Source organism: Acanthopagrus latus, chromosome 24 (assembly GCF_904848185.1).
Source record: "Acanthopagrus latus isolate v.2019 chromosome 24, fAcaLat1.1, whole genome shotgun sequence".
NCBI classification, from domain to species: domain Eukaryota; kingdom Metazoa; phylum Chordata; class Actinopteri; order Spariformes; family Sparidae; genus Acanthopagrus; species Acanthopagrus latus.
In genome coordinates, this window is record NC_051062.1 from 9449064 (window position 1) to 9476571 (window position 27508).

At 45.2% G+C, this 27508-nt stretch overlaps 1 protein-coding gene across 1 annotated transcript; it reads left to right on the forward strand.

The window, feature by feature from the left end:
- Nucleotides 1-648: 648 nt before the first annotated feature.
- LOC119014971 (transcription elongation factor A N-terminal and central domain-containing protein) lies at nucleotides 649-27508 on the forward strand. Its single transcript, XM_037090444.1, has 3 exons — nucleotides 649-663; nucleotides 24752-24883; nucleotides 25848-27508. Exon 3 carries the CDS (start codon nucleotides 25853-25855, stop codon nucleotides 26801-26803), a length of 951 nt encoding a protein of 316 aa, XP_036946339.1. The 5' UTR covers nucleotides 649-663; nucleotides 24752-24883; nucleotides 25848-25852; the 3' UTR covers nucleotides 26804-27508.

Sequence of the window (27508 nt, forward strand, 5' to 3'; positions counted from 1 at the left end):
TGCTGGCATGGCAGTGAGTCACACTGTGCCAAGGTCAGCTCGAAGCTGTGTCAACAGCAGCAAAGCAGCGCACTTAACAGAGCAAGGTAGGACAACAAGGAAGCTGGACTCCCGCCATCGTCCCAGAGGTCGGGAGCCATAAACGCAAAACAAACAAATCAAAACTTATTGTCGATATGCAAAAAATTATATTATTTAATAGGCTATACACAACATATATCTGGTTCAATCATGTTGAAGTGTAAAAATGCCCAGAGCCAGGCTGGCTGTTTACCCAATTTCCAGTCTTCATGCTATGCTAAGCTAACTGTCACCAGCTATAGCCTCATATTTAGCAGACAGCTATTCCTGGGCCTTGAAAGCAAATAAGCTCTGTGAGGACTAATTAATCCCTGTTGTCAAATCCCCAGTTAATTACCAGAATTTGGGGAAGCTTAGCTGTAGCATGAAGACTGTAAGCATGGTGCTCTGTGCTGAACGCGTCCGTCACGTTTTTCAACCACAAATGAGAGAATGAATTAGCTACCATGCTATTTCTTAACTGTGTGCTCAGTGGTTATCTGATGTTAACGGGTTGTGTTTGTGTCTCTGGCAGTAAGGAGTGGCACCAGAGGACGAGTGACCCCGGGAGGAGCAGCGAAGACCAGGAAGGAGGCTGAAGAGGTGGGTGTGTTTACCTGGGAAACTACAGCCCATAAACCTCCATATCAGCACTGTAAATAAGACAGACACTGGAGCTACGCTGTGAGATAACAGATAGATAATAGAGCAGCTAGTGATACATACTGTCTAGTCCAGAAATTCACAACACACACAAACAAATGAGATGTAACGTGTCATCATGTCATTTTTAGAAGCGCTAATCTGCAGATTTTCCTTTAACATTTCTACACAGCCATGCTCGCTACTTCCCCATTTTTTTTTCTATCAGGCTAAGAGAACCATCTCCTAGCTGTAGCTTCACAGTTGGCATACAGACATGAGAGTGGTGTCAATCTTCTAATCAAACTCAGCAAGAAAGCATATAAATGCAGGCCTGGTCGCTGGAGAGGCTGGCCTCGATATTCGGTGAAGGCAGTCGTGATTACAGACATTTGGGTTCAGCGATTGACGTAAATGTGTCATACCTGAGCGGAATGCATTATTAACACCCCACTTTTTATGTGTGGTCTGATGGCTGAGACTGAAATAGATTATTACACACACACACACACACACCTGCATTAATGCCCACGGATCCACACACACTCTCCCTCGAATGCCAAGAGATCTTAAAAAGCGAGAATTGGCTGATTTTCCCCTCATTAGCGGAAAGTTCTGCCTCATCCTGAGATTTATGGAGGCTTTTTATATCTGAGGACAGGACGCTCGGGGACGTGCATAGAAATATAATGACGCCATTGATCTCAAGGCTCACTCTCTCCCTCGGCAGGTTGGATAATCACGTCGGAATTTGCTTGTTTTTAGAAGCAAACCCCTCTGACTGTGGACTCTGCATAACATTGTTACCATAAATTGAATTACACACCCGTGAAAAGGCACATTCATTTCCTCACTATCACAATGCAAATAAATTCCAAAAAGTCTTGAAAAGAAAAAAAAAAAAACAGCTTGATGATTTCTTCGAAATCAAGAGTTTTAGTTCCTATTTTGTCGAACAGCAGCAGAAGTGGCGTTCCTGGTTTAGATTTGGCTCGGGCTCCAGGTCACCCGCTCATGGAGTCAAGGACGTCGAAACAGATGTGTACAAAAACAAAACCTCCACTTACCATTCCCTCCTGGCATCCGAGGAATCCTGGACCGCGTGTTGTTTTGTCTAAAGGAAGTGAATTCTGTTATTGAGATGGCTCATTGTGGCAGAACACAAATGTTAGCGCAGTTACAGGGATGTTATGAATGTCACCCATTGTCACATCGCACCATAACGGAATAAGGGCCTTATTAATTGGATTTTTGAAGCACAGGAAGCATTTAAAAGGTAGTTATCCTGCTTTGAGCTGTGTGGAAGAGGAGTGTGTTGGTGTTCAGGCCCTGTGTGCCTTGAGAAAGTTGTTGAGTCTCTCCAAATCTCCTGGATGGCTGAGCCCGACCTTTGAACCCGCTGCGGTTGGCAGCGAGTGAATCCAATTTCCCAAGAGGGATCAACTGACTACGAGATTTGTGATCATAGCAGTAGTTTGCAAAATTGCATTTGGAGTAGATTTTTTTTTCCCCGTCTCAGCAACCAAACCCCTCACTTATTGCTGATCGTGATTTGTCAGAGGCACTTTTCGTCCAGCGAGGGGTCATGAGTTGAGCCCAAACCCGCAACACTGCAAATAAATTCTTTCTTCTCTTGTCTTAGTCCATGTCAGGATCCTCAGGGTTTTTTTTTTTCTTTTCACCCCATGCGGAGGACTGAGCTCTGGTCGGCGCCAAGATCTGCTCAGCTTCCTCGGCCTCCTGAATGTCCCAGCATGCTCTGTTTTTTTTAAGAATATGGCCTTTTGTGTTTGCAAAAAAAAAGGGAAGTCTTGCTGCACTTGACTTCCTCTCACACTTTATCAGCAATCACCGTGTTTGCTGCTTTGAGTCGTGAAGTTTCAGAATTAGTTTGTTTGACATTTGAAACAGCGGAGAAAAAAAAAGCAGTTTCACCTCTTATTTTTAAAATGTCACAGGATTTAATAAATGTGCCCTGCTGGATGAATTCTGGCGCAGCGATGAGGAGGAAGTCGAATCACATCGGCATGATTCACGGCGTCTTTAAAGTTTCACGAATACGTTCGTTTTGGCGGAACTCAAAATGATGGCGCCGTCATTTGTGGCTGAAGTCACAGTGGGTCTATATGCTGTCTCCATGGCAACGGACATGCAAGATCATCATGGGTATGCAGCCAGAGTGATGTTCAGCCCGCCGCTGCTGCACAGTAAATGTATCTCCGCTGATGTTTTCATCAGGAGAGCTTTAACGCTCCCTCATTAGGGGCCTGTGGAGGGTAACTAAGGTGTAAACTCGTTCGCTTTGCATGCAAAATGTGCAGCCTGCTGTTTGCTAAGTGCGCGCCGCGGTCTAACTTAACCCCCAGTTACCACCGGGAACGTGTTGGTTGTACCGTGTCGTGCCGCGGTGCCTGTTAAAGGTCCGTGATTTATTGATTTGTTCAGTAAGAAACACAACACAATCACCAATTATTGCTGCGCTTCCAAAGCAAATAATATTCCCAGGCTATGACTCACTGATAGCCTGTTATCAATCTGGGTCAACACCCAATCAATAAAGATAACGAGACCCTGATTTACTTTGGGTGTACATACAGTGGTAATCTCCATTGTTAAAGGAGTCCATGTCTACTTGGTGTTGTAAAAAGTACTCAGGAATCATGCTTAGCAGAAGTAAAGATATGGTGTTAAGATATTTTGTTGGTAAAAGTCTGATGTTTGCCACAACGGTGTAGTACAAGTACTTCTACTTTTTGTGTGCAGTCACCAGTTATGGTGCTGCACGTTCTGTCCTCCAAAACAAAACCTGGCCGCTTCTGCTGTGGGGAGGAAGTCAAGGAGGTGATTGCTCTTCCTGTTTTTGGTGCAGAAGTTTTTGGCTCAGCTGCTCAGCTCTTTTCTGCCAAGTTTCCTTCATCCGGGTATCAAAGGTGACACCGGGTTGTTCTGAGGTCTTGGTTAATGAGTTATGGCGGTTTTGTGGGCAGATGGGTCGTTTGTAGCGGGAGACGGTTCCCACGAAAAACAAGCCAGAGAGACGCGATTGTGACGAGGTTACCAGTGAGGACTAAAGAGGATCTGTGTGGTTTTGCAGAGATATTTTTAAGCATGTGTGCTAATTCTGCTCTGCTCGTACTGTAAATCAGCAAGAAGGACTTCCCGCAAGCTGCCGTAATTCCCCCACGACCACGCTCGCTTCAAACATTCGTGGCCGTTGCTGGGTGAATAGAATCCCAGATGCCCGAGTGCCCCTCCGTCTTTGCATGGGGAGACAGCCGGTCCCTGTGTCTTTTTTGTCCGTTGAGGCCCCCTCCGAACATAAAGGCTTTAGTCAGACGTGTGCCTACATTCCCTCGCCCCCCCGCCCCCCAATCCGAGTTCGACTGGACTGCGGCCCAGTTGAGCACCGACTCGCCCTCTTTGTCTGCAGAACTGGCACATGACCTGCTCTGGCACCGTGGGCTGCGCTCCAAACGCCACCCACACCCCCCTTTCTTTTTTTTTTTGTTCCTCATGCCCCATTTGTCCCCGAAAAAAACTCCCTGAGCCCCGACGTAGGCACGCCGCCAAGACGGGCACAACAACAACAACAATGGCGTCAGTGCCTGTGTGCAGTGAGTGTGCAGTATGGGGAGCCTCGGCGGGCACGCTTTGGCACGCCGTTGTTGTTGTTGTAGGGATTGTCGCAGCATGGTGGAATTAAGACAAATCTTTCTCTGAGTTTAGTGCAATTATCATGACGTCAGCACGTTTAAACAGCCGCAGCCAGGTCTTTATTATCTGCGTGGAGATCAGGTAGCGCCACTGTTTGACACTTGAACTCACAAATCAGGTCGCATCATAACCAAAACCAAAACCACTCGATAAAAAAAAAGAGGTAACCACCTTTAACCACAAATAAAAGCACCTGTCGAAGCCTCGGGCAGGAACCGGCTCTGAAATGATTTTCGGCTTTGGCATGGATGGGTGAGCCACGTCCAGGACGAAGGGAAATAAAAAACCTTCAGGCTTCATCTTGTGAAACTTGCTCCCAGAACTTGCTCATCAGAATGTAAATGTTTGGATTGGCATGGGGGGGAGAAAAGTGAGGTTTTGGCCCAAGAGATTAGCGTTCTGATGTAGCGCAGACGTCGCTGGATGTAGGCTGGAGTATCTGATGTGGGAGAGGAGGGAATGTCAGCCGTGAGCTGGAGCGCCCCGACCGTGTTGGCAAAACAAATCACCGAGGGGTGACTCCTCGAGGCTGATTTAAGGCCCACAGGTAAGCGCAGAGAAACTCATTTTCTCCAGATAAAACATTCCTATGATAATTGTTTCACTCTAATAAAAGCAGCTGAATGAAGCTGAAAAATATGCGCTCTGCTCCCGCGGCCAAAAATATTCACCGACGAGAGCCAGCTGAGAGGATCCCGACTCAATATCCCCATTGTTTTCACTCGGTTTAGAGGGAGTTTTTCTTCACACTGCAGCTTGTTATAAACATTATTTGGCCCTCGGCTGCGATGAGAAATCTGAGACAAAATAGCGGAGGATTAACATGAGAAAACAGAGGGAGAGAAAAATCGGGGCGGGGAGAAAGAAGGCTGCCACAATCCCAAAGAATCCTCCTCTCCTGCTTCGTCCACCCTCCCCCTGCTCTCTCCTCCGCAGAGGTCACAGCAGGGTCACTTCCCAGAAATGAGCCCACCCTCGATCACCGCTTTTCGCTTTCCATAACAAATCTTCCAAAACACAAGAGCACTCGTAGCCCGAGGAGCTACAGAACACGGTGCCCGGTGGAGTTGGATGGGTTTCACACAGCTACAGACTGCTGACAGAGTGTGTGAGGATGGATATGTGTCGCTGACTCCCTGTGGAGTTTCTTAGACTGTGTGAGGTCCTTTCATCATCTTGTCATCTTAAACATTTGCTTTTGCAGCTTAGTTGGGTTTAGAGTTCAGCTTTGGGTATGAGTCAAGCACTGTATTTTTCTATTGTTTGGCATTATACTCGTAGATCCAGACTAAATGATTGTGCATTGTTTCTTTAAAGACACGTTTTGCTTGCTCAGGTGTGTCGCACTTCTAAATACAGCGAAGTTCCTGGCTAACTTTCTTGCAAGCTGGTTGAATTAGTTAGCCAGGAACATAGTGAGCTAGTCTGGTGTTGATGTGTGGTGAAACACAGCAGATTGCCAGCTGTAGTTTCTCCAGTAAACATGAGTGACCCTGAGACGGCAGCGGAAGACACTGATGGATGCTGAACAGGTTGATGTGTTTACTGGGGGAACTATAGCTCATAAACCAACAGTGGAATCACAAGAAAAGCAGGAAATAACCTTCCACACAGGTCCAACAGTTTGAGTCGAGCATAGAGAATGGAGAACCAAAGAAGGCTGATTACAGTGATTTGATTTGATTAACTGGAGAACAACACAGTGGGACGTCCAGAGAAAGGGTGAACCTGGATAACTTTTTGCATCACAGTGAGGTGTCAGCTAGCAAAGCACTACGTTCGCCAATGACTTCATAACGCAATGTGTTGTAATAGTCTAATATTATCACAAGCTGCTGTGCAGTGTTTTGATGTCAGATTACGCATCAAACTCATGGATTTATTTTGGCTCAATCCAGGATTATTGGATTGTTTTTCATCACCTCGCCGATATTTGAAACAACATGCCGCTTTTGTGACTGTTTGTCCATCTGAACGTCCAGCAGGCCGATTTCAGTCGTGTTCTGGCACTGAAGGCGCAGAATTAGATGGTTCTGGCCCGGATACAGCTTCTGGAGTTGGATCCGGTTTGTGTGTATAGATTTAGAAGTAGCTCCAGTGTTCTTGGGCTGGTTCTTTTTTTGTGAAAGGAAGCGGACGTGCAAGCAGTGTGCCAGATAATGTGTTCATACTTCATCTGCATCTCGATCCATCTACGTAATCCGACATGGGAACGTCAAGTCAAATCCTGCTACAATCTTACTGTACCTGAACTTTTGCACCCTGTGGGCAAAACCAGGCTTGTCGAATACTTCTGAATCTTGACGTATTTACCTGCCATGTTCAGTTAAGTACTTAAGAAGACTTAAACCAAACAAAGTGGTCGAAACAATCCAGAGCTTGAAGACACTGTCTTTGAAGTCGCGTCCCGCTGAAGGAACAATGGTAAACAGCTCGGTAAGAGCGCTGATACTGTGACAGTAATTGCACACAAGTGCGAGAGCAAGTTTTTAAACAGCATCAAGCTTAAGTGGTCATAGTCAAACTCAAAAGGTAAATCAGGGCTTTTTGCATCACATTTACATTCCACCGAGCTAACAGTGTGATGAGATTAGATAGTGGTTAAGTCAAACCTCATGTCTGCCCACAATGCTGTTTCTCTATCACTCTGTCAGCATCTGATTTGATAACAATAGGCTAATGTTAGCAACTGGCTGCCTCTCGCATTCCCTGCAAACCACCGGACACATCGCCCCATAGACAACCCGTAGCCACTGGAAGCTAATCAATTTGCACAGTGATGAGAACAGCCCTGCTAAATGGATTCTCTCATTCACACATCCATGACATATCAGGGCCCGGCCGCGCTCGGCCTCCGTTTGCCAGAGGGGTGAAATGGCTCAGTTGGGCTGCGAGGCCGGCCGCGGTGCCGATAAATAGGACAACTGCTGCTCCTAGCTACAGTAAGGCTGCATGTGGGGAAGGTCTCAGCACAGCGACGGCTTACTTTTGCTGTCAAAGGAAGGGACATGTTGGAGCATGTTCGGATGCTTTCATGTGTAAGAAGATTTAGTGTGGGCTTAAGAGCGTAACGTTGATGTTTCCATGCAGCATGGCAGCTAAACCTCGTCCTTAAAGCTGAAGGAAAAAGTGTCACTGCACTGCAGAGTTTGTTGTACAGTGCGATTCTATTGTGCTGACATTAGCCAAATTACACCTGGCGCACAATTACAGAACATAATCAAGAATAGGCATGTGTCCTAACTGGCACCAGCTCTCCCAGCACCCACCAGACTGTCAAAGAAAAACACACACAAACACATTCACACACTCACTAATCTACCCTGACAAGATGCTGATCAGATAGAGCCGAGTGTTGCCAGATTCTTCAGATAGACGCGCAGGTCCTGTCAGACTCATGCAGCGTGTGTGTGTGTGTGTGTGTGTGTGTGTGTGGGCCCTCAGGCTGCATCTTATATAACCCATGACAGACAGACAGACAGACAAGACAGTCACAAAGATGGGGCTTGAAGTACCTCGGGGACATACATTCCAATCCTCTCTGCTTCCTGCCTGTCGGAGCTGAGGTTGACACGATTCACCTATATTTTAATCATTTCTCTGACGCCGTCACTCACTGAAACGTCTGCTGAGTTAGCAGGTAGTCCTCAAGCAAAAGGACACAAAGAAGTAGAAAAAAATCCAATTCAAGAGGAGCTACTGTGAAATTACTGGAGTTAAGTTTAACATTAAAGGGATTTTAATCTTGGGAAAGAGGCTGAGACATAAATGAGAAGCTCAAAATGAAGCAGCCAGGAGGCGTTAGCTTCAGTGTAGCATAGGGACCAGACACTAGTAAAGCTATAAAACAAGTTCACCAGCACTTGTACAACTCAGTTATTGTCATGATATAGTTGGTTTGATCATGCAACATGTCTCGTGGCTGAAGCTTTTAAAAACTAGCCGGCTAATCAAACCTTATGAGGGCGCCAGGTTGAAGTATATTGAAATAAGTCAAATCAAAAACCCCTCGAAACAAAACATTTCTGACATTTTGGGATGTCTGATGAAAAGATTGACGCCAGCTCCATCTGATTAAAGTATGAAGCTAGCAGGGAAAACTTAAGCTTAGAACAAACACTGTTAACGGGGTAAATATGTTGCTCCACTGTGTCCAAAAATAGCACAAAGCAACCTACTGACACCAAAAAAAGCTAAGTTTTTACGTTTACGTAGTGTAGAATATGTACAAAAACACAAATATTTAAAAGACAAGTCAGCTAGTAAAAAAAAATTCAAAAAAAAATTAGATAATTAAAAAAAACCTCTGATATTTAGGAAAATTCGCTTTCTTTTTGAGAGTCTGATGAAAAGATAGATACCAGATAATGACACGCGAGCTTCTTCTCACTGTTTTTTGTCATTATGCTAAGCTAACTGTCTGACAGCTGCCTGTGTGAAGGCTGAAAATGGAAATGATATTATGAAGAAGAAAAACAACCCTGGATGTCCAAACCATCTCAATTACAAGGTACTAAAACCTATAAAACGGATTAGCTTGTAACTGTCACGTCCTCTTTTTTTTTTACAGGCCTTAGTGTTTGAGTTGAGTCTCTGCAGGTCTTAACAAGAAACTTTTAAAGCGTTCAGTCTGGGCAGCCTCAGTATTTATATCTCCTCTTCCCAGTTTTAAATATACAGTCTGTAATTAAATACAAATGACAGTGCTGAAGCCCCGCTATTAGATCTGCCTATTGAGTCCTGAAACAGGCAACAAACTTCACCCTGCAATTCACGTCTGCGGTTCCAATACAAACACAGTATCCTATAACTTAACACGAGATATGTCCTAAGTCTCCGTGTACAGTATGTGCTGTATTGTGATGGCGATTTCCTTCAAAATACCTTCATTGTGACACTTTTTTCCCTCCTCATTCAACACAATTGAATTATGGAGAAAGGGTCATAATCTTTAGATAAAGCCGCAGTCCGCGAGTGGGAGTAGACGAACCCTTGAGGAATTGAAAACTCGTGTTTTAAAACGAAGGCGAGACAAAAGGTCAGAGGAAAGAGGATCTCCTCGCGCACAAAGGCAAAGCAACCTGTTTTCATGGGAACTGGAGCAGCAGCGGGGACGCTCTGTTTGTTTGTACGTCTCCAAAACCGCTCTGTAAACTTCCTCTAACTCTGAAATGATACTGAGAACTGGTGGAGAAGAATCCCAGCTGGGTGTAAAGTTAACTCGGTGTCATTTTGAGGGTATTTTCGGTGAGTTTCATGCCTTCAGCTCCTTCAAAACCATTAATAGAAATTCTTAAAATCCATGAGTACAGGCGGGTTGATGTTTCCCGACAGCAGCGAGTTCTCCTCCGTTATGAAAATGTTGATCCATGGGATAACGGCTCATCTCTGTCGGGCCATTTTTAATAAACACAAAAAGGAAGCGGGGCGGAGAATTAACCGCACCACATGAACAGATTGCAGACTTTAAATAAGACTCTCCTCCATTTTATCAACACTGCGTTGTCATGGCGATGCTCGCCATGGGCCAGGAGCGAGCAGATGGCTCGAGGGAAAAAAAAAAAAATCGATGGCGGCGACTCAAACTAGCTGATCCACTGATTTGCTTTCAGAGCCAGGGGAGGGAGAGAGAGTGTGTTTGGATTCTCAGCTTGTGTTGCGTTTGTGGGTGTCGGTCCTTTACGTTGTGAGATACGGGGCGAACGTGCACAGACCTGCCGCCATCACTCAACGTAAAAAAGGGCGCGTTATCTTCCCGTCTGTCTCAGGCTCAGACAAGTCAGACATTCCTCGTAATGTAAAGAGTGGGTGTGACCTGTCGCCTGTCAGGAGGCTCAACATCCAGCTGTGTGAGCTGTCAAGATGAGAGGCCAGAAAATGAGTGTTTACTGTATGTCTTCTAAATGTGAATGTTGGGAAAACGAATGAAACATGAATGAAAAGTCGACGGCTTCAGTCGATAACAGTCGAACGCCATGTTGGCTCTTTGAAGAAGTTGGGGAATGTCCCTCAGTTTAGACTTGGACTTTGTCAGACTTCAGTCAGCTGAACACTGCGTCCACAAGTACGTGCAAAAGCAAAGTGAGGTTGAAGTTGAAGTTTGACTTTAACGTCACGGGTTTAACAACAGCGTCCAACTATTAGGCTGCAGGTGCTCATGAAACTCGACCGCGCTGAACCTCTTTCTACTATGACAATGGCTTTTTAAAATAAATGCTCTTATGCAATCTTATATAATCTGCTCCATCGCTCATCAGTTTATTGTTCTATCCCTTAAACACTGACAGACTTTTATTTTGAAAGCTGCTGCATAAATACACATCACATCTCACTGTTTTTTCTCTGCTGCTGTATTAATATATAGAGTATTAATAATATCCATAGAGCCGGAGGACTCAGAGAGAAAGCGGTCGGACAGACAAACCGGTCTGTCCCTTAATGCAACTTTCCAATATTACCCATAATCCACAGGGATGCATCTGTGTAGCCCCGGTCCAGTTGTCATGCTTAGAAGCAGCCAATCAGACCTCATCTTATGTAATCCCTGCATCCATCTAGCGCGGCACAGTGGAGGCAGACGAATTTGTGGAGGAGTGGTTTTTGGATGTGGGTGCACACACACACGCACACACACACACACATGCACACACACACACACACACACACACCAAACCATTATTTTGTTTTTGAAGAGATCTTGAACTAGACATCGCCATTGTCCCTCAAGACACATTTTTCTTTCTTTTGTCCATCAGCCTTTCAACCCTATTACACACACACACACACACACACACACACACACACACTTAAACCTCATCCACCCGGACCAGCCATAATTGCGAACATTCCTCCTCCCTGAGCCAAATGTCTCCCGTTGTGCATTCCTCAGACATTAGACCGAGCCGCTGCGGCAGATGGGAATTACTGTAACCGCTTCTGCTCCACTTATGTCATCGCACACACTGTATGTGAATTAACAGTGACGTATAAATCTCTGGATGTTTGGGATGTTGTGAATGACGAGTGTGTTTCGTGGACTCCTAGGCGAGGCAACTGGGCATGTGCAGTGGGACAGAATGTGGAACGTAACACTTGTGTTTATTATACAGCGGGGGGATCGCAGCAGTAAAGTTGTTTAATATGAATGAATTCGAGCCCCATTTTCCAGCCTGCTCTCACTAAACACTAAATCTTTGAATGTGTTTACATGCTGTTGGCAGAGAGGCAGTTAGTGTATGGCTTATTTTCCTACATCTAAATGCCATTTGACTTCATTTTCAGAGAGGTTGTAAACACTTTTATTCCATTAGGTCATGTTTTGTGGCTGTGGATCAGATGTTGGCATGGTATATTGTGGATAAAATACCCTTTTTGTTCAAAACTAACTGTGATGTAACAGACAGAGAGTTGAATGTGTTGTCTTATTGAGAGGAGATTCAACCCTAGCTGCTGGAAATGTTAGCATTAGCGACCGTTAGCAATGTTAGCAAGCCTAAGAAAGGCTCGAACACAAAGTTGCGCTATATTATCTTCACTCTATTGATATTAGCACTCACGTTAGCAAATTTAGCTAACTAGCATCCTTTGTTTTTGGTGGAGACGAGTTAACCTTGTTTGTTGGCTTCCACTAACTATGAAGGATCCTCCCAAATGTTTGATATGTGGCTTCAGTTGCTTATAGTTGATATCAAATGCAATAGGGGAAACGTGTAGTTTATGCTATACATGTGTATCCTGACAAGAAAAACAGAAAAGTCATATGTTGAGAAGTGCTGGGTATAAAAAGCAGCAACTCTGGCTAACGATAGCCACAGTTTGGGCCTTTCAATCATAGCTTTTGGAAACATTAGCATTAGTTAGCAACATTAGAAAGGCTACAACACAAGTCAAACACAAAAAATATTTATTCTCCTGCAGTGGTAGAAGTAGTATTCAGAGTTAAAGATATTAAGGACCAACGGAGAGTAACGTTAATGCAACACTAGGTGATTTTGAGGGTGTTGTTATCCTTTAAGAAAAGTGTTTAAAGCCTCAGTTTAGACAGAAATTACTTAACAAGACAGGATTTGTTTTCTACAGCAGATGTTCTACAAGGCCCCTGATTTAAAAATAACCCAATCGTAAGACATCAGCTTAATCGAGTTTGCTTCCACTCGAGTCAAACGAAACGGTCCTAATGGCACCACGGAAGGAAGCAGCCTCTAAAACTGCAATGTGCAACTTTTTGATCTTGAGATAGGAAGTGTGCTGTCACTCTCTACTTCATGCCCTTCCATTGATAATGCTCCTCAACTGTCCCTCGTCTGGATTCATGTAACGTTAAACAGCAGAAGTAATCAGGCGAAAATAGGAGAAAGTGTTTCTTCTTCCTCTCCTGCCGCCCCCCAGCTACATTTTCCCCGTTGTTCTTTTCTCCAGTCCGTCTCTGTACAGTATTAACACACCCGTGGCGGGAAAAGCCGGGCGTGCCATTGTCTGATTGGGGGGCCACCGTTGGCTGTGGACAACAGCCGACCAATGAGGGGGGCCCCCTGCTGCGACAGCTGTCGTGCTGTTTCACTGATCTGTGGGCATTCCTGCTCATTAGCGGCCTTTGTTGTTCATTCTGTGAATGTGTGTGTGTGTGCGCACATAGATGGGTGATGAATTGACCATGGCAGGTAAAGTAAGAGGGAGAAGGATGAATATGCATGAGATTTTTCCCCCTGGACAGGCCAGATAAATAAGTGTGAGGGCATCTTTGTGCTGCAGGTAGAAGACTCACCGGCGCCTGTACACTGTTAGACGTGTCATCGCGTCGGGACCCCACCTGAGGTCAGAGGTCGGCTCTGTTGTTTTCACAGCGTGGGCGAGTTTTCCTTTCAGGACGAACACACGCACACACACACAAATCTGTCGCTCTTACCTCATTTTTTCGCTGCTTGCCGGTTGCCAGCACGCAGCCATATTTGGACACAAGTGAACATGCTCCCATTTTTCCTGTGCAGGAATTTTTTTTTCTTTCCCCAATCTGGCCTCTTATCTCTGCGGATCGAACGGATCCTTTGAGCTCGGAGGTGCAGGGGAAGAGAAAGAGGAAGAAGTGAGGAATAATTAATGACACATTTCTTCTTCTTCTTCTTCTTCACATAGCTCTCAGAAACTAGAAGCGCTGTTAAATATGTGGTTATGTGCTTCAGTGTTTGCACAAAAAGGGGAACTCTGGTCTTTCGCACGCTTTTTATTGTTTAATGTGACCATTTTGAAATTGTGGGAGAGATTGTGGCTGAAAATTCCAATAATTCCCTGTCGAGGAATGACAAACGAGAAGCAGCGATGACAGAAGGCATGTGCTGCAACCACAAACCCAAGCTCTACGTTTTTCGAGCAAGCAGGTAAAATGTTTTTTTTCGGGCATGAGGTCAGCGCTGAAGAATGTGGGCCGTCCCTTCCTCTGTTACACTGAAACCGGCCAGATAACCTTCCCATTGCAAAGGACAATATGTTACCACATCAAGAGGGATTTTTTTTTCTCCCCCCTCCTCCCGCTTCACCACACGTCCCTGAGCTGAAGAACCTCTGTTTTTGGTACTGAGAGCAGTCATTGTTTCAGGAATGTGGGAGGGATGGTGTGTTTATTAAGGCGAGGACAGAAGCTCCGGCCTGAAATGTCGCCCGGCAGCGCTCGACTTTTGTGTTTTTCAGGGAGGAAAAATGGAGAAAGCAGCTCATTATAACGCCGTATCGCTGCGTTCTCCTCCGTAAATCTAATGTTTTAAAACTCCGGACAAATGTACAAAAATACACCTCCGAATGTGTTGCTGCAGTTTTCACAGTCATCTGTCATCCTCTTTGTTGTCGGCGCGTGGGCGTATTAACAATCCAGGTGGTTTCAGTGCCGCTGCTCGTTTAATATGAAGCCAATCGCAAAAAAAAAAAAATCCCTGCTTGATCCGAGCTGTGGTTGTTTGGATTTAACTGGCTCGTGCTCAAAGAGTTCGCTGCTCGACCCCAGAGACAAATACTTAGACCAGGGTTGCCGGAAAGGTGACCAGGTGACTTTTTTGGCGTTTGATGGTGGGTAGTTTCCCAATGTATCAAGTAAAGTCGTATTATGTTACATCCTGTGAGCTATGAGGGCTAAAGGTTGGGTTATGCTGATAGCTGATTGTTGGGTCTCATTCCAAGATTGTGCAGATGCTTTGGGTCGGCATTCTGTATTTGACGACCCCGGAGTGACTCCACAGTCAGGTGTCTTTCTCCAGAATCACATTCCCTACCTCTCAACAACAAAATACAGGAAGAGGAAGAACACTTTACTCCACTTCCTGTCTGAGAGTTCAAAGAAATGGACGCGAATCGAAGGAAACTGCAAGTTAGATCCAGAACCATGAATAATGAAGCAAGCGGGAGATCATCTGCAGGAGAGTGTCATCGTTTGGTCCATGATCTCAGGTCTTCCAGTCTGATCGCTGGCTTACATGAGTGTCAACTGCAGCGTGACGTCAGGTTCTCCAAATGCTGAATCAGATTAAAACCAGCAATTTGTCCAAGTTAGGATATTTTAAAGGCCTCTAACAACATCTAAAAACATGCAGATCAGGTCAACTGGAGGTGTTGAACACACTGGTGACGTGGCCAGGATGTTGCTCAACTCTGGCCTGTTATAAGCTTGGCTAGGCTCTTGTAAATAATGGATAGATGGTTGAACCATCTCAGCTCAGTGCACCGTGGGAGTCACATGAGTTACTGTTTAGTCTGCCTGTGCAACTAGTTTTTCTTTGACAGGCCTCATAATTCCTCCGCTTCACTGACTTCCCTTTTCACGGCACCTTATTGCTCAAGAGGTGTTTGTTGTATCTTATCTGTTTCGCAGTCTGGACTCTTGCAGAAGTGCAGAATTTGGTACCTTAACCTCCTTTTGGATGGATTTCTCATCACAGCTGTTGACCGTACCAAAGGCTAAATGCTGCCACGGATGTTTCGGGTGTTATAAACGTCACTGCAAAGGTTGTTGTGTTGACTTAAAGTGTTGCAAGTTCTCTACGGGAGACAACAAACCGGGTTCACGGGTGATAACAGGGAGGACGCGCACGACGAGGAGCCTCAGATGGAGAACTGAGAGCGACCTTTCTGCCCCCTCAACCAGCACCACTTCTGCATTCGCTCTCGCCGAGGAGGAAGTGGGAGCGCTGACTTCCTGCTGCCTGCAGAAGAGGTGGGCGATGCGGGGGGGGGCATGCAGGGGATGAGGGGGCGGCGCCTGCGTCTTTACCCAGAATCCCTTGCGTGGAATTCAAACAGCAGAAAAAGGCAGGAAGTGCGACCCGGGCTTGATAACAGCGGGGGCGGCTATTTCTGAGCGGAGCGCAGACAAGGAGGTGTCTGTTCTGTTTCCTGTTGGTTGTTTTGTCAGATGCGAGTGGCTGAATGTGTCTTTATGTGTCAAAGCGAACTGTTTGTGCTCGGAGGTCGCCACACCGAGTCAGCGACACACAAAGGAAGCCCCACACGGGCCGAGAGGCGACTTTTTTGCCGATGGAAACCCTCATTCCCCCTTTCGTCTTGTCAGGAGTGCAATAAAAAGCTCATGATCAAGCTGGGATCTATCTGTGTTTACTTGAGAGACAGACTCCAGGCCTCAACATGGCTGACCTGGACACCTCCAGATATTATTATTCAGGCTTTGTGAGCAGGCAGGCCGAGGTTTAGAGGCCGCCGCCGCTGCTGACTCCACATCAGTCTCGCTTTGATAAAAACCCGATGTGGAATTTTGGCCCTCGTCGTCCCCTTTCCTTCCTCTTCTCCTCCCCCAGGATGCCAAATAAGGCCGGTTTGCCACATCTGCTGTAATCTGAGGGGTCTGCGTCGTTGCTCGCTCTCACTCAAAGAATGAAAGAATGAAAGAAAAAAAAAAAACAAAGTGTGATGTTTGTGTGTTTGCCCTGCTGACTCGATCCCCTGCTCTTACTATGAAACGCATGACATCATCCGTCCCTCCTCCCCCTTTTTTTCTCTCTCGCTCATTTATCTTTCCCCTCTTTTTTTCCTTCTCACATGTTCTCTTGTTATGTAACTACAGTCGAGGCAGCCAGAGTGAGATCGTGAACCCCTCGCGCTACACGGAGAAAAATTTCCCCCCCTTTTTTCTTTTTCTTCACCCCCGGCCACAGCTGCTCTGTTCCCCCGACTGTCGGTATCAGAGCACAAACAATTAACGCACAGAGAGTCTGCGAGCTGCTTCAGAAGAAACAAGATGGCCTAAAATGGTCATTTACTAATTCTCAACATCTGACGTCACTGCTGGCTCCTACAGAGGTTAAACGATATATTTGTTTCAGCTTCGATGCTTAAAAGGTCAGAATGATGGGATGTAACCAACTACATTTACTCAAGTACCGTACTTAGATATCATGTAGTGGAGTAGAAGTATAAAGTTCCATAACAGGGATGCAGTATTCCAGTAAAAGTACTCAGTTACTCTCCAGGTTAAGAACACTGGCATGTGATGAAATGAAATGCGGGGGAAGTGTTTTGTAATTACTTACTTGTAATTACTTGAGTTACTAGTGACTTTGCACATTACATGCAAATATGTGTATAATTTACTTTTACTATATTATATTTAAATACAGTGAATATCAGATACTTTATTCTGTTCTTATGGGTGACTTTCACTTTTACCAAAGTAATATTTGGAAATGATATCTTTACTTTTCCTCATGCAAGTATAATTTCTGAGTACTTTTTTTAAAAAACACTGCGAGGATGTTTGGTGCACGAGGTGCTAATGATGTTAGCAGGACTATTAAAAGTTTGGAATAAGTCAAGTTTTCAGCCTTTTCCTGCACATTTGATGAAATTATATCACTTGTCATCAATGCAAATGAACGTTATCAGGTCTCATATCAATGTCAAGTTTCTTACTCAGTTTGTTTTTAGCATTCGAGCCTCGCTAGCAGTGGTTTAGGTAAAACAAACTATCAAGTTTCAGTGCTAGACTACACACAACTCCATTTCCCTGTTATGTGTTGCTTCCTCTGTGCTTGCCAGCACATTGTGTGTGTGTGTGTGTGTGTTTGTGTGTGTGCGTTTCCCCTTTTCTGAAATGAGACAAATGCTATGTGGTGGCGGAAAGTGAGGAAGTGAGATGCAGCGCTGTGGTTTACCTCAGATCAACCGAGTAACAAAGGACACCGGTTCAAAGCTGGGGGGAATGAAAAGAGCATGACCCGCGAGTGTGTACATGTGTGTTTCATCATGCAGACCTCTTTGTAAGATCGGCCTTCATCCTCCGAACGGAGCCGCAGAGAAAGGGACTGAAATTCAGGTGTTTGTGTGGCCGACTAGCTGCAGATTCCACACGTCCTGCAGTCCAGAGGTCAACTATTTGCAGGAGTAATGTGACTGGAGCAGATCAGCAGCCTTCAGACAGCCACTCATCAGATGTGTGTGATTTCAGGGTGTGTTTAAAGCACGTCTAACGCAGTTTGCTTGACCTCTCCCCTGCAGAATTGACTCATTTAATCACACCGTGTGATGCAGTTTTATGGCTACAGTAAGGTGTATTTTGCACTGATATAAGAAGATGTAATTACAGCAACTGAACATAGAATTTGACCTAAATTACTGAAAATTTGCAAGCATCCACATCAGGTTAATTCCAGAGTCTGAATCTCATGTTTGGCTCTTTGAAGGAGTCGCTGCTGAGATTTGTCCAAGACTAACAGCCGCACTGGCTCAGTGAAGCTGTAGCTTATCAAAAGAGTTCACCTGAGCCTTAAATTAGAGTTGAATTACAGAACAATTAGTGAGGATCCTTCTTAGTTCAGGTTACAGCGGCTGAAACTCTATTTGAGAAAGTTAACAGCCGTGAAGCTCTAGTGTTACAGTTTAGCTGGAGGCAAGCTTGCTACAGGATGTATTATATTTTGTACAGGTTTAAAGGTACAATAACAACACCTGAAATCTGAAATTTGAGTCAGTTGAGACAGTGCTGAGATTTCAACCAGGCCAACAGCCAACTAGCAGCTCTTTGAAGCTGTACTTTGAGTCTAAACTATCTTATGCGTCTGTAGCAGCTAGCATGGCAAAAAGTTTGCTAACATTAGCTAACTTTAGCTAGGCTACTGGTCATACCTCTACTTTCAAAATGCACAGACTTAGTTTAAACCCTGATTGATCATTTGTTGACGCTGTGAAGCTCATGCAGAGATTTTTCAGTTTGTTCAAACTAAAGAAACTGTCGGTGTGACTGCACCCAGTTTTCACACTTGATCTGTTCACAGCTTTCTCTCATCTCATGGTTTAAACTAGACAGTGTGTGTTCGTGTGTGTGTGTGTCTATTGATTAGTCAAAGGGTGAATGAGGGAGATGCGGTGACTCCAGCGCTCAGTTGGCAGTTAATATCTTTGCCACATGACCAAGCAGGAATTTGTGGTAGCGGGTGTGAGCAGTGTGCACGAACACATGCTTACTGTAAAAGCGTGTGTGTGTGTGTGTGTGTGTGTGTGTGTGCATTCCCATGGCTCGTGCTCTGCCGCAGTCTGAAAACACACCTCATCCCACATTTTTCTCACTCCTCAGCTTCTCTTTTTCATACAGTATGTCAGCCCTGCGGCTAACCGATTCTGATTCTCCGGGCTGCTAATCGTGCATCCATCAGACGGCTGAAGAAGAGGACAGGCGCCGAGGGGGAGGAACTGGAGGATGTGTGGAGGGGAGGGGAGGAATGTGGGGAGCAGTGACGTGGACGAGGAGTGTGGGGGGGGAGGTAAAGGAAGGTGAGGGGCAGGAAATAAAGGAAAAAGAGAAGATGGAAAGAAGAAGGAGGGGAGAAGAATGAAAGGTGGAAGGGGTTAAGAAGTGTCCTGTCCGGACACACCGCAGGCCCATGAATCTTAACTGTGGGATATCTGGAATTCAGACGCAATCACCCAACGGAAATTACCACAGGAGAGGGGGAGAAGGGGGGAGATTGCAGGCTAAAAATGTCAAAAGGACAGTACACGCTGCCTCTGTGCTCTCCGTTCGGTGCGCAAGTTGAGCTGACTTTCTCATGTTCAGCAGCGACAGAATCAAATCCAGTAAAACTAAAAAGACATCCTGCTGCTTCTTATCGGCCTGACGGGAGAGATATGGTTTAAAACAGGTCACACCGTACAAAAAGCCCTCTGTTATACTTTACACACAAGGTGCGGCCCGTCCAAACAAAACCTCTTTCAGCCTCTTATCTTCTGTGTTTTATCACACCTGTTCAAACCTCGTCATATACGTAGATATTTAACTGTGTCTGCAAAAGGTTTGTGGCGGTACAGCTCTGTATGAGGAGGGAAGTAATGTTCGAATTCAAATTTTCACAAGCAGGAAACCTGCGTGAAACATCTGATTTAGTGTTTGGGTTCTAATTACAGATACCTGGGAGTAACTCTTTTATTCATCTTTTATTTCTTTTTCTTCCTTTGTATGCAATTTGTTTGGCGGAATACGACTGTGATTAGATATGATAAAACTAATCATGCAAGTGTATGTAGCAAATTAAATTAAAAACACTGGACTATGTTTTGCACTGTATTTTGTGTGTGTAATCTTTTTCAACATCTCCTGACTCACCGATTCCAGTAGAAACAGGTGATCGGGCATGTTTTGTTTTTTTTTACCCATAAATCCTTGCACTACGGAGGTCATTTCGAAGCCTGTTCTCTGTGATACTCACCGGGTCACTGGGTGCCACTTCATCACAGCTGAACCAACCTCACAGCCTCGCCCCTCCACTGCGATCGCATTACAAACGTTAGTCGAGTAGATGCTGCACAACTGCGAGCGCCGTAGGAGGATGTGGTCATTCGCAACCCAGGGCCCACTGTTAGAGGGATTTCCCACAAGGCTGTGCATGTGTCCAGTTGGTGTGTGTGTGTGTGTGTGTGTGAGTGGGGGGTTTCACGGGAAAACAAATGTGATGAATCAATGTGGATAATTATTTGTGCAGCAGAGGGAGCATATGGCTGGAGCCACAGAGGATTGGTGCGCCACGTCCTTCAGAGCAAAGTCATGTTTCTATTAAAATCAATAGTCATGCTTCCTTTGTGTGCTTCAGACCTTTGGTATGAGTTAACAGAGCCTGTCAGATGACAATAAACCCAGCTGGACGATGCAACTTTCTCTTGTTTCCACTATTTAGAAGAGAAGTGTTGCATCACATCAACAGAGGCGTTATGAAATATCGGCCCTTGAAAGAAAAGCCAACAACACAAACAATTAAAATGCGTCTGTGTCTCATGATTGTGCGTTTTGACTCATTCCTCCACAAAGAGGCTGATATCAGTTTTACTTCCTCGTTGTTTCTGGCTCAGACAAGAGTTTTATCATCAACGGACAGCGCTGTGAATCGACCAGAGCAGACATAACAGTCGCTCGCAGTGTTTGGGGAGTCTCGCTTCCTGCCCGAGGAGGTGCAAGACTGTTGACGAGCAACGAGGTTGAGAATCTGACGCTTTGTCTAATTTACAACACCGAAAATAGAAACCCAGTTTTTGAGCGTCAGTCAAAACAGAGATGAACCCTGCAGCAGAAACAGAGAGAGAAAAGAAAAACACAAAGAGAAAGGGAAAAAAAAAAAAAGTCCACTCCAGTCATCTGTGATCACCCTCAAGGTCGTGATGGGTGGGAGGGTGGGTGGGTGTGATGGGCAGGGAGCAGCCAGGCGGCCCCCTCTGTCAAGAGCATTAAGCACAGACATAAAGTAGGTTGATTTTGCTCTCGCAGCATGAAAGCCACGAGCCTCTCGCACGTGCTTTTTGCAGCAGCTGCACCATCCTGAACCTCTTAAAAACTAAACAGAATCCCCGTGAGCATCATTTATCATAAAAAGCATTCAATAGAACTTCAATAAGGCGCCGTAGGAAATTAGAGCTATTAACATTTTATTCTAATCTGAACCCCTCGTGAAAACAGCGACACCCTCTTAACTCTAAAATATAATTAATGCTGTTTGACATTTTGCAAAATAAGCTTGTTCACGTTCTCGCCGAGAGTTAGCGAAGAAGATTGACACCTCACTCTCATGTGTTTACAGTGAATGAGGAGCTATAGCCAGCAGCTGTTTAGCTTAGCTTAGCATAAACACTGTAAGCAGGGGGGAAAAAATGCTATGTGTTACCGCACATTGTATCATGCTGGTTAAATCTGTGCAAAAATAGTCAAATTTAATTGGTGCACACAAATCTGTGACAATTTTATCCCTTTTGTCGTTTGTTTTTTGCCTCAATCCTGCAGGCGAATTATAAATTATTAATTTGGGGTGATAGAAAAAGTAGAAAAGCAACACCTTCCTACCTTTTCTTCAGCAAAAAGATATAACCTTCCCTCTTTTCACTGCCCCCCCACCCCAATTAATTTGTGTACAGTCTCTAATTAGGTTGTATCTTGCACTGATAGAACAAAATTAAAGCTAAAAACCTTCATATTGTAGCATTTTATAGCTCAGGATTCACCATTTGTGAGAATACCTTTAATTCTTTTGTTCTGCTTGACGTGCACACGTGCTGTATTGATGTGTGTGTTGGGGGGTTTTCAGGTTGTGTGTGTTGTGTGTGTTGGGGGGTGGGTTGGGGGGGGGGGGCTTGCAGGGACTTACCATGTTGTCATGAATGTCTGTCCATGAAGAAGCTGATCACTTTAACAAGAAAGCCCCCCTCCTCTGGATTTCTCAAGCAAAGGGCGGGGTTGTGTGTTCGTATGTGTGTGTGTATGTGTGTGCTCATGCGTACACGCCGTCAAGTGTGGCGTGGTCTGCACAAGAGGCGGGGACAACAAAAGCAGGATGTGATACAGCAGGACTCCACTTCCTCATACGGCCTCCAATGAAACCAGCGCAGTGCAGAGAGCGCCACCTCTTGACGAGCGGGCGTCACGGCGATGGCGTGCTGGTAAAATTCCATTCCCTCAGATAAGGAGCAGACGGGCCGCAGTGAAATTATTTGATAAGATCCCAAGGAGCCTTGTGAGAGTTTTCGGGAATTCCAGTCATGTGTTGTTGGAGGAGGGGGGAAACAAAAGGCAGGGGGTCTGCTGCGGTGTGTCGACAGCTGAGAGGATTTTTCCCTTTTTTTGTATCCTACATGTGTTCAGTGAAGGCCCAGCTGGACCCCACCCATCTCAACACACACACACACACACACACACACACACACACATACACACACACACATTGAAGCAACACATCTTTGAGCCCTCAAAATCCCACTGAACAGCCAATAACGAGAACACAAACAGAAACTTGATGCACTTTGAATTGCCCGGATTCTCTCCGGCAGAGAAACTCCTTAAGCCAGCACGCTCGCATTCGGAAATAAGTTAAACATTAACGCTGCTAAAAGCCTCCTACAAGCTTCCATTTGGGGTTTTAAAAGCTGTGGTTTGAAGACTTGAGAGCCCAGAAGCTTTTAAACCAAGAGACACTGTGTCAATTTCCCCTCAGGCCACCGGCTGCATGAATCTCAAAAGCTAATTTCTTAGTGCAGGATTTAGAGGGTGATGTCATAGCTCGGCTTACACAATGGCACCATCTATCTCTATGTCATCGAGGCATTTGTGTGCGAATGATAACATGTTCAATTCGAGTGTGCTTGCTGCAATTAAATGTGGCTTGAAATAATATTAAAAACTGTAATTCTGGCCCTGTTTGTGTCTGAGTTATGATTATTCCATCCACAGTTACTGGAGCCGAGCCAAAGGGACAGTTGTAACACAGATTACAAGCCGGACTCAAATCCATCACAAAGTAAATGACAGATGTGACGATAATGCTCACCATGGACGTAAATATTGAATGAAATAGTCTGTTGGAGTGACACATGTTCGGGTCAGGGGGGCGGGGTCATCTTTGCCTTGCTGGACAAGCAGCTGCCATATGTAAAAACATCAACAGGATGTGAATCAATAAACGATTCTCATGTTGTGGCATCTATGTGTTATGTCAAAGAGTGTTTACTGAAGTTAGCAGCATGCTAACCAGCTAGTCCCATCCCATCTCCTCTGCTAGCATGGCTAGCTGCATGGCTAATTTAGCTAAATAGCTAATGGCAGCTAGTTTCAAGCAATTGATGGTTAATCTGGTGATATTGCACCAGGATATTGGAAGACATATTGTGGATGTTAGTTGGGAGAGCACACTTAAATATAGTTTGACTTTACAAATGATGGCTTGAGTGTGTGCTTAAGGTCATTGTTTTGAGTTGCAGTCGAGTTAAAGCGAAGGAGGGTTTCACGTTTTCAAAAAGTGGAAACACAAACCCTTTTTTTCTGCCCCCGTCTCGCTGTAATACTTCTGTACGGCCCCTAAACTGGACTCATCCTGCTGCCATGTTCAGCGACATTACCGTCTTGGATGCCCAGTCAGATAATGTTTGTGTTACTTGTCAGCCGCCCACAGCTTCTATATTTTCATCCGCGCACGTCACTCTCACAAGTATGTGATTATGTCAAAACAACCTCATTGGCTCCGAGGATGCAATAACAACTACCTGCAGGCTAGTCCGTCCACTGTGGTGGTTTTTTTCCGAAGCACGGAAACCGTTTCTTGTCTCGGCTCCGCAAACCAAGAATTATCCTCCAACGCTCATTCATCTTCTTCCCCAATAACATGTAATTGCACAACAGCTGAGAAGGCTTGCCTCATCCTGTTGTGAGATACCTTTCACTGCTGAATTCTTGTCTGGAGGCCGTTTGGTTATCTGTATACTATGGACGCATGTTTCTGCACGTCCAACACAAACATCCGTCTCATGCGAGGCCTCATCGAGTGTGACAGGCAGTCAGAGTAAAAGTAAAATGAAGTCGTACTCGTACAGATTCATCCAATGATCATTCAGTAAAGTGTGTCTTCACTGAACACTTTAATCGCTGCACCCTCAAACCGTTCGGTGCTTTGTGTTTATCATCCAGCTTTGTGTTTATCGTCATAGCACGGAAAGAGTTGTGAAAATAAACAGGAAGTTAGTCTGGGAATCAGCTGGAAAGCCAAACGGACTCACTTAAATCTCACATAATGAAGAGATGAAGAGTTACTGTGCTTTGACAAATTGCAGAATCACAGGGAAACTGCGAGGCCTTTGTGTTTTTGACACAATAAGATATTTAACACGTCACAAACAATCTACAAGGACGACTAGAAGACATTTGAAAATCTGCATCAGTGTTCACTCCTTAGAAAAAAGTCAAAATAACAAACATTTGGTGAAATAAAGTGGTGTTATTCATATCAAACTCTGCTCTACCGCAGAAACACTTAGTTCCTGAAGAGGAAGCTTGCAGTAAACTAACCCAAACCCTTCCTGATCACACTGTGTGTTGCAGTTCTGTGAGGCTACAGCTCCATCTAGAGGAGTCCAGGCTGCTTCCTGCTCTGAACACAAATCCAACATGGCTGCTCCCATGTAGACGTGTGTTGTGCTGCTGCTTGTAACTGCAGGACATGAAGAAGCTCAGGTAAACACACACAGACACACACACAAAGGATTGTCTGGTGACAGTTTCCGAAGGCAGGATAAATCATGTAGCTAATGAATGTTTAACTAATGCATGATGTTGTGTGTTGATGGATGTGTGTGTTGATGCATGTGTGTGTTGATGCAGGCTGTGTCGTGAATTCACACCTACATCCTCATCAGTTAGAGATGTAAACTCTCAGTTGAATCATACATTAGATTATATGTGATCAGATTGGATTTAAGTTTCTTTGAATGTGATTTTTGTGACCGTCTGTATGTATGTATGTTTGCATCTGATGACAGGTTTGATTTTAAAGGATAAGTTCACCCTAAAATTTCAAATTCAGTCATTTTCTCTGCAGCATTCTCAGAAACAACCAAAGTAAAATGTAAAAACAATATAGAAATGGATCCATACAGCTTGTTGGGTGTAATCCAAATCTTCAGAAGCACACATATCCCACATTGAAATGAAAAGATGCTATTTCCATCCATGTTTAAGCCTAATTCTTCACCGTAGCTCCTAAGATAAGTGGAAGCAGCTACAGGGATGATTTTCGGCTTTGAAAAAATGGTGTAAACAACGTATTTTTTATTACAGTTGCATGCAGATCATGGAGTGTAATCCAAGTCTCTGGGATTCATCATCGTACACTTAAATCTTTCCTTTAGCTCAGAAGCTAAGAGCATTAGCACTGGCGGTGATTCCTGCTCTAAAAAATGGTGTGAACGACGTCTTTCAAAATCAGTTTGCGATCTTGTTGCTTTCAGAGACTTGGATTATGTCGAATGCTGCAACATTTTTTTTTTCCTGTGAGGCTCCAGAAACATTTTGTGGGCTGCAGAACTTCACCTGACCTTCTATCAGCATTGTCAGTGAGCTTCTGGGTGAACTTATCCTTTAAAGATTAGACAGCTTGGTGTGATTTCACACTTGAAGCACCTCGCGTCTCTTTCTGCAGGCACCATGGATGCCAAAGAAGTGGTCCGCTGTGCTGTGCAGATAGAGAGATCCGCAGCAGACAGGAGCTACGGGGACGTCTCGACCCTCCTCGGTGACCTCGTTAAGCTGCGGGTCACAGCGGAGCAGCTGGAGACGACGGACATCGTCAGAGTCCTCTACAGGCTCCTGAAGTCCTGCCCCGACCACGGCGTGAAGAGGGCGGCAAAGGGCTTGCTGTCGAAGTGGAAGAGGGAGTACGGCAGAGATAGACGAGGTCAGAGGGAGGGTCCCGGGGTTTCTGAGCAGGGGGATTCCCACGCTGATCCAGAGCCGCCGTGTGACAGGAGGGAGGACAGCGTGAAGTGTGAAGACGGGGCTCAAAATGGCCTCCAGACTCCTCCTCCCCCTGCAGAGAGCTCATCTCCGTCCTGCAGCTTCTCCTCTGTCAGATCTAAATGTGTCCAGCTCCTCCTTGCCGCCCTCTGCCCCGAGCCTCCTGACCAGGACGAGGCGGCAGAGCTGGCTAAAAACATCGAGCAGCACATCCACCAGCTCCACACCTGCAGCCAGATCAGGTACAAAGCCTGTGTGAGGAGCAAGGTGGCCAACTTGAGGAACCCTAAGAACAAACACCTCCGTCGGGGCCTCCTGAGTGGCTCGCTGGCCCCCGAGACCTTCGCCCGGATGTCGGCGGAGGAGATGGCGAGCGCCGAGCTGCGGCGGCTGAGGGAGGAGTACTCGTCCCGCGGCGTGAGCGAGAGGCAGCTGCCCCGAGGGGTGGAGGGGACACGGACGCAGAAGATCCGCTGTGAAAGGTGCGGGGGGTCGGACTGCGAGGTGACGCAGGTGTCCAGGGGGGCCCTGTTCCTGCCGGCGTGGGTGAGGCGGGGCGGCCCCGACGAGGACGCCATGACTTTTGTGACCTGCAGCCGGTGCGGGCAGCAGTGGTACCACAGCGGCTGGAACTGCCTCTGAAAACCCAGTGACCCAGTTAACAGAACATCTAATGATACTGGACCCAACGGGAGGGTTAAAGATGTCAGAGGACAGTTTTCAGTACTTTCTGACAGCCGCTCATCCACGAGAAGATGCTCGCTTTCTTTTTGTAGAGCGATACAGAAAGACAGTAGTTCCCACATGAACCTGCTCACTGCGAGGACTGTGGATAATCTTCAGTATCTGGGTCATAATTTTATAAAACACTTTCTTTTCCCACCGTCCTTCTGCCCAAGTTGAAATTTATCCTGTTTCTTTTGTCTGAACGGTCCAAAACCTCGAAATACTCACTGCTCCTCATAAAATACATGAAAAATACAGCAAATATTCATATTTCTATCACAAATATACAATAAATTCAACAAATATTTGCTTTATAATCATAAATATACCAAATATTTAGTTTTCTATCATAAAATACATTTAAAAAACAGCACGTATTGACTTTTCTTTTATAAATATACCATAAATTGAGCAAATATTCACTTATCCGTAAAAAAATACATCGAAACTAAAGAAATATTCACTTTTCTATCATAAATATACAAAAAAATACAGCAAACATTCACTTTGAGCAGCTGTAACTGGTGCATTTTCAGCATTTTCAATTGATTTAATGAAATAAAACTGTCATTGTTGCTGAAGAATCTTTTTCAGCCGATTGATGACGAATCACTGAAATCA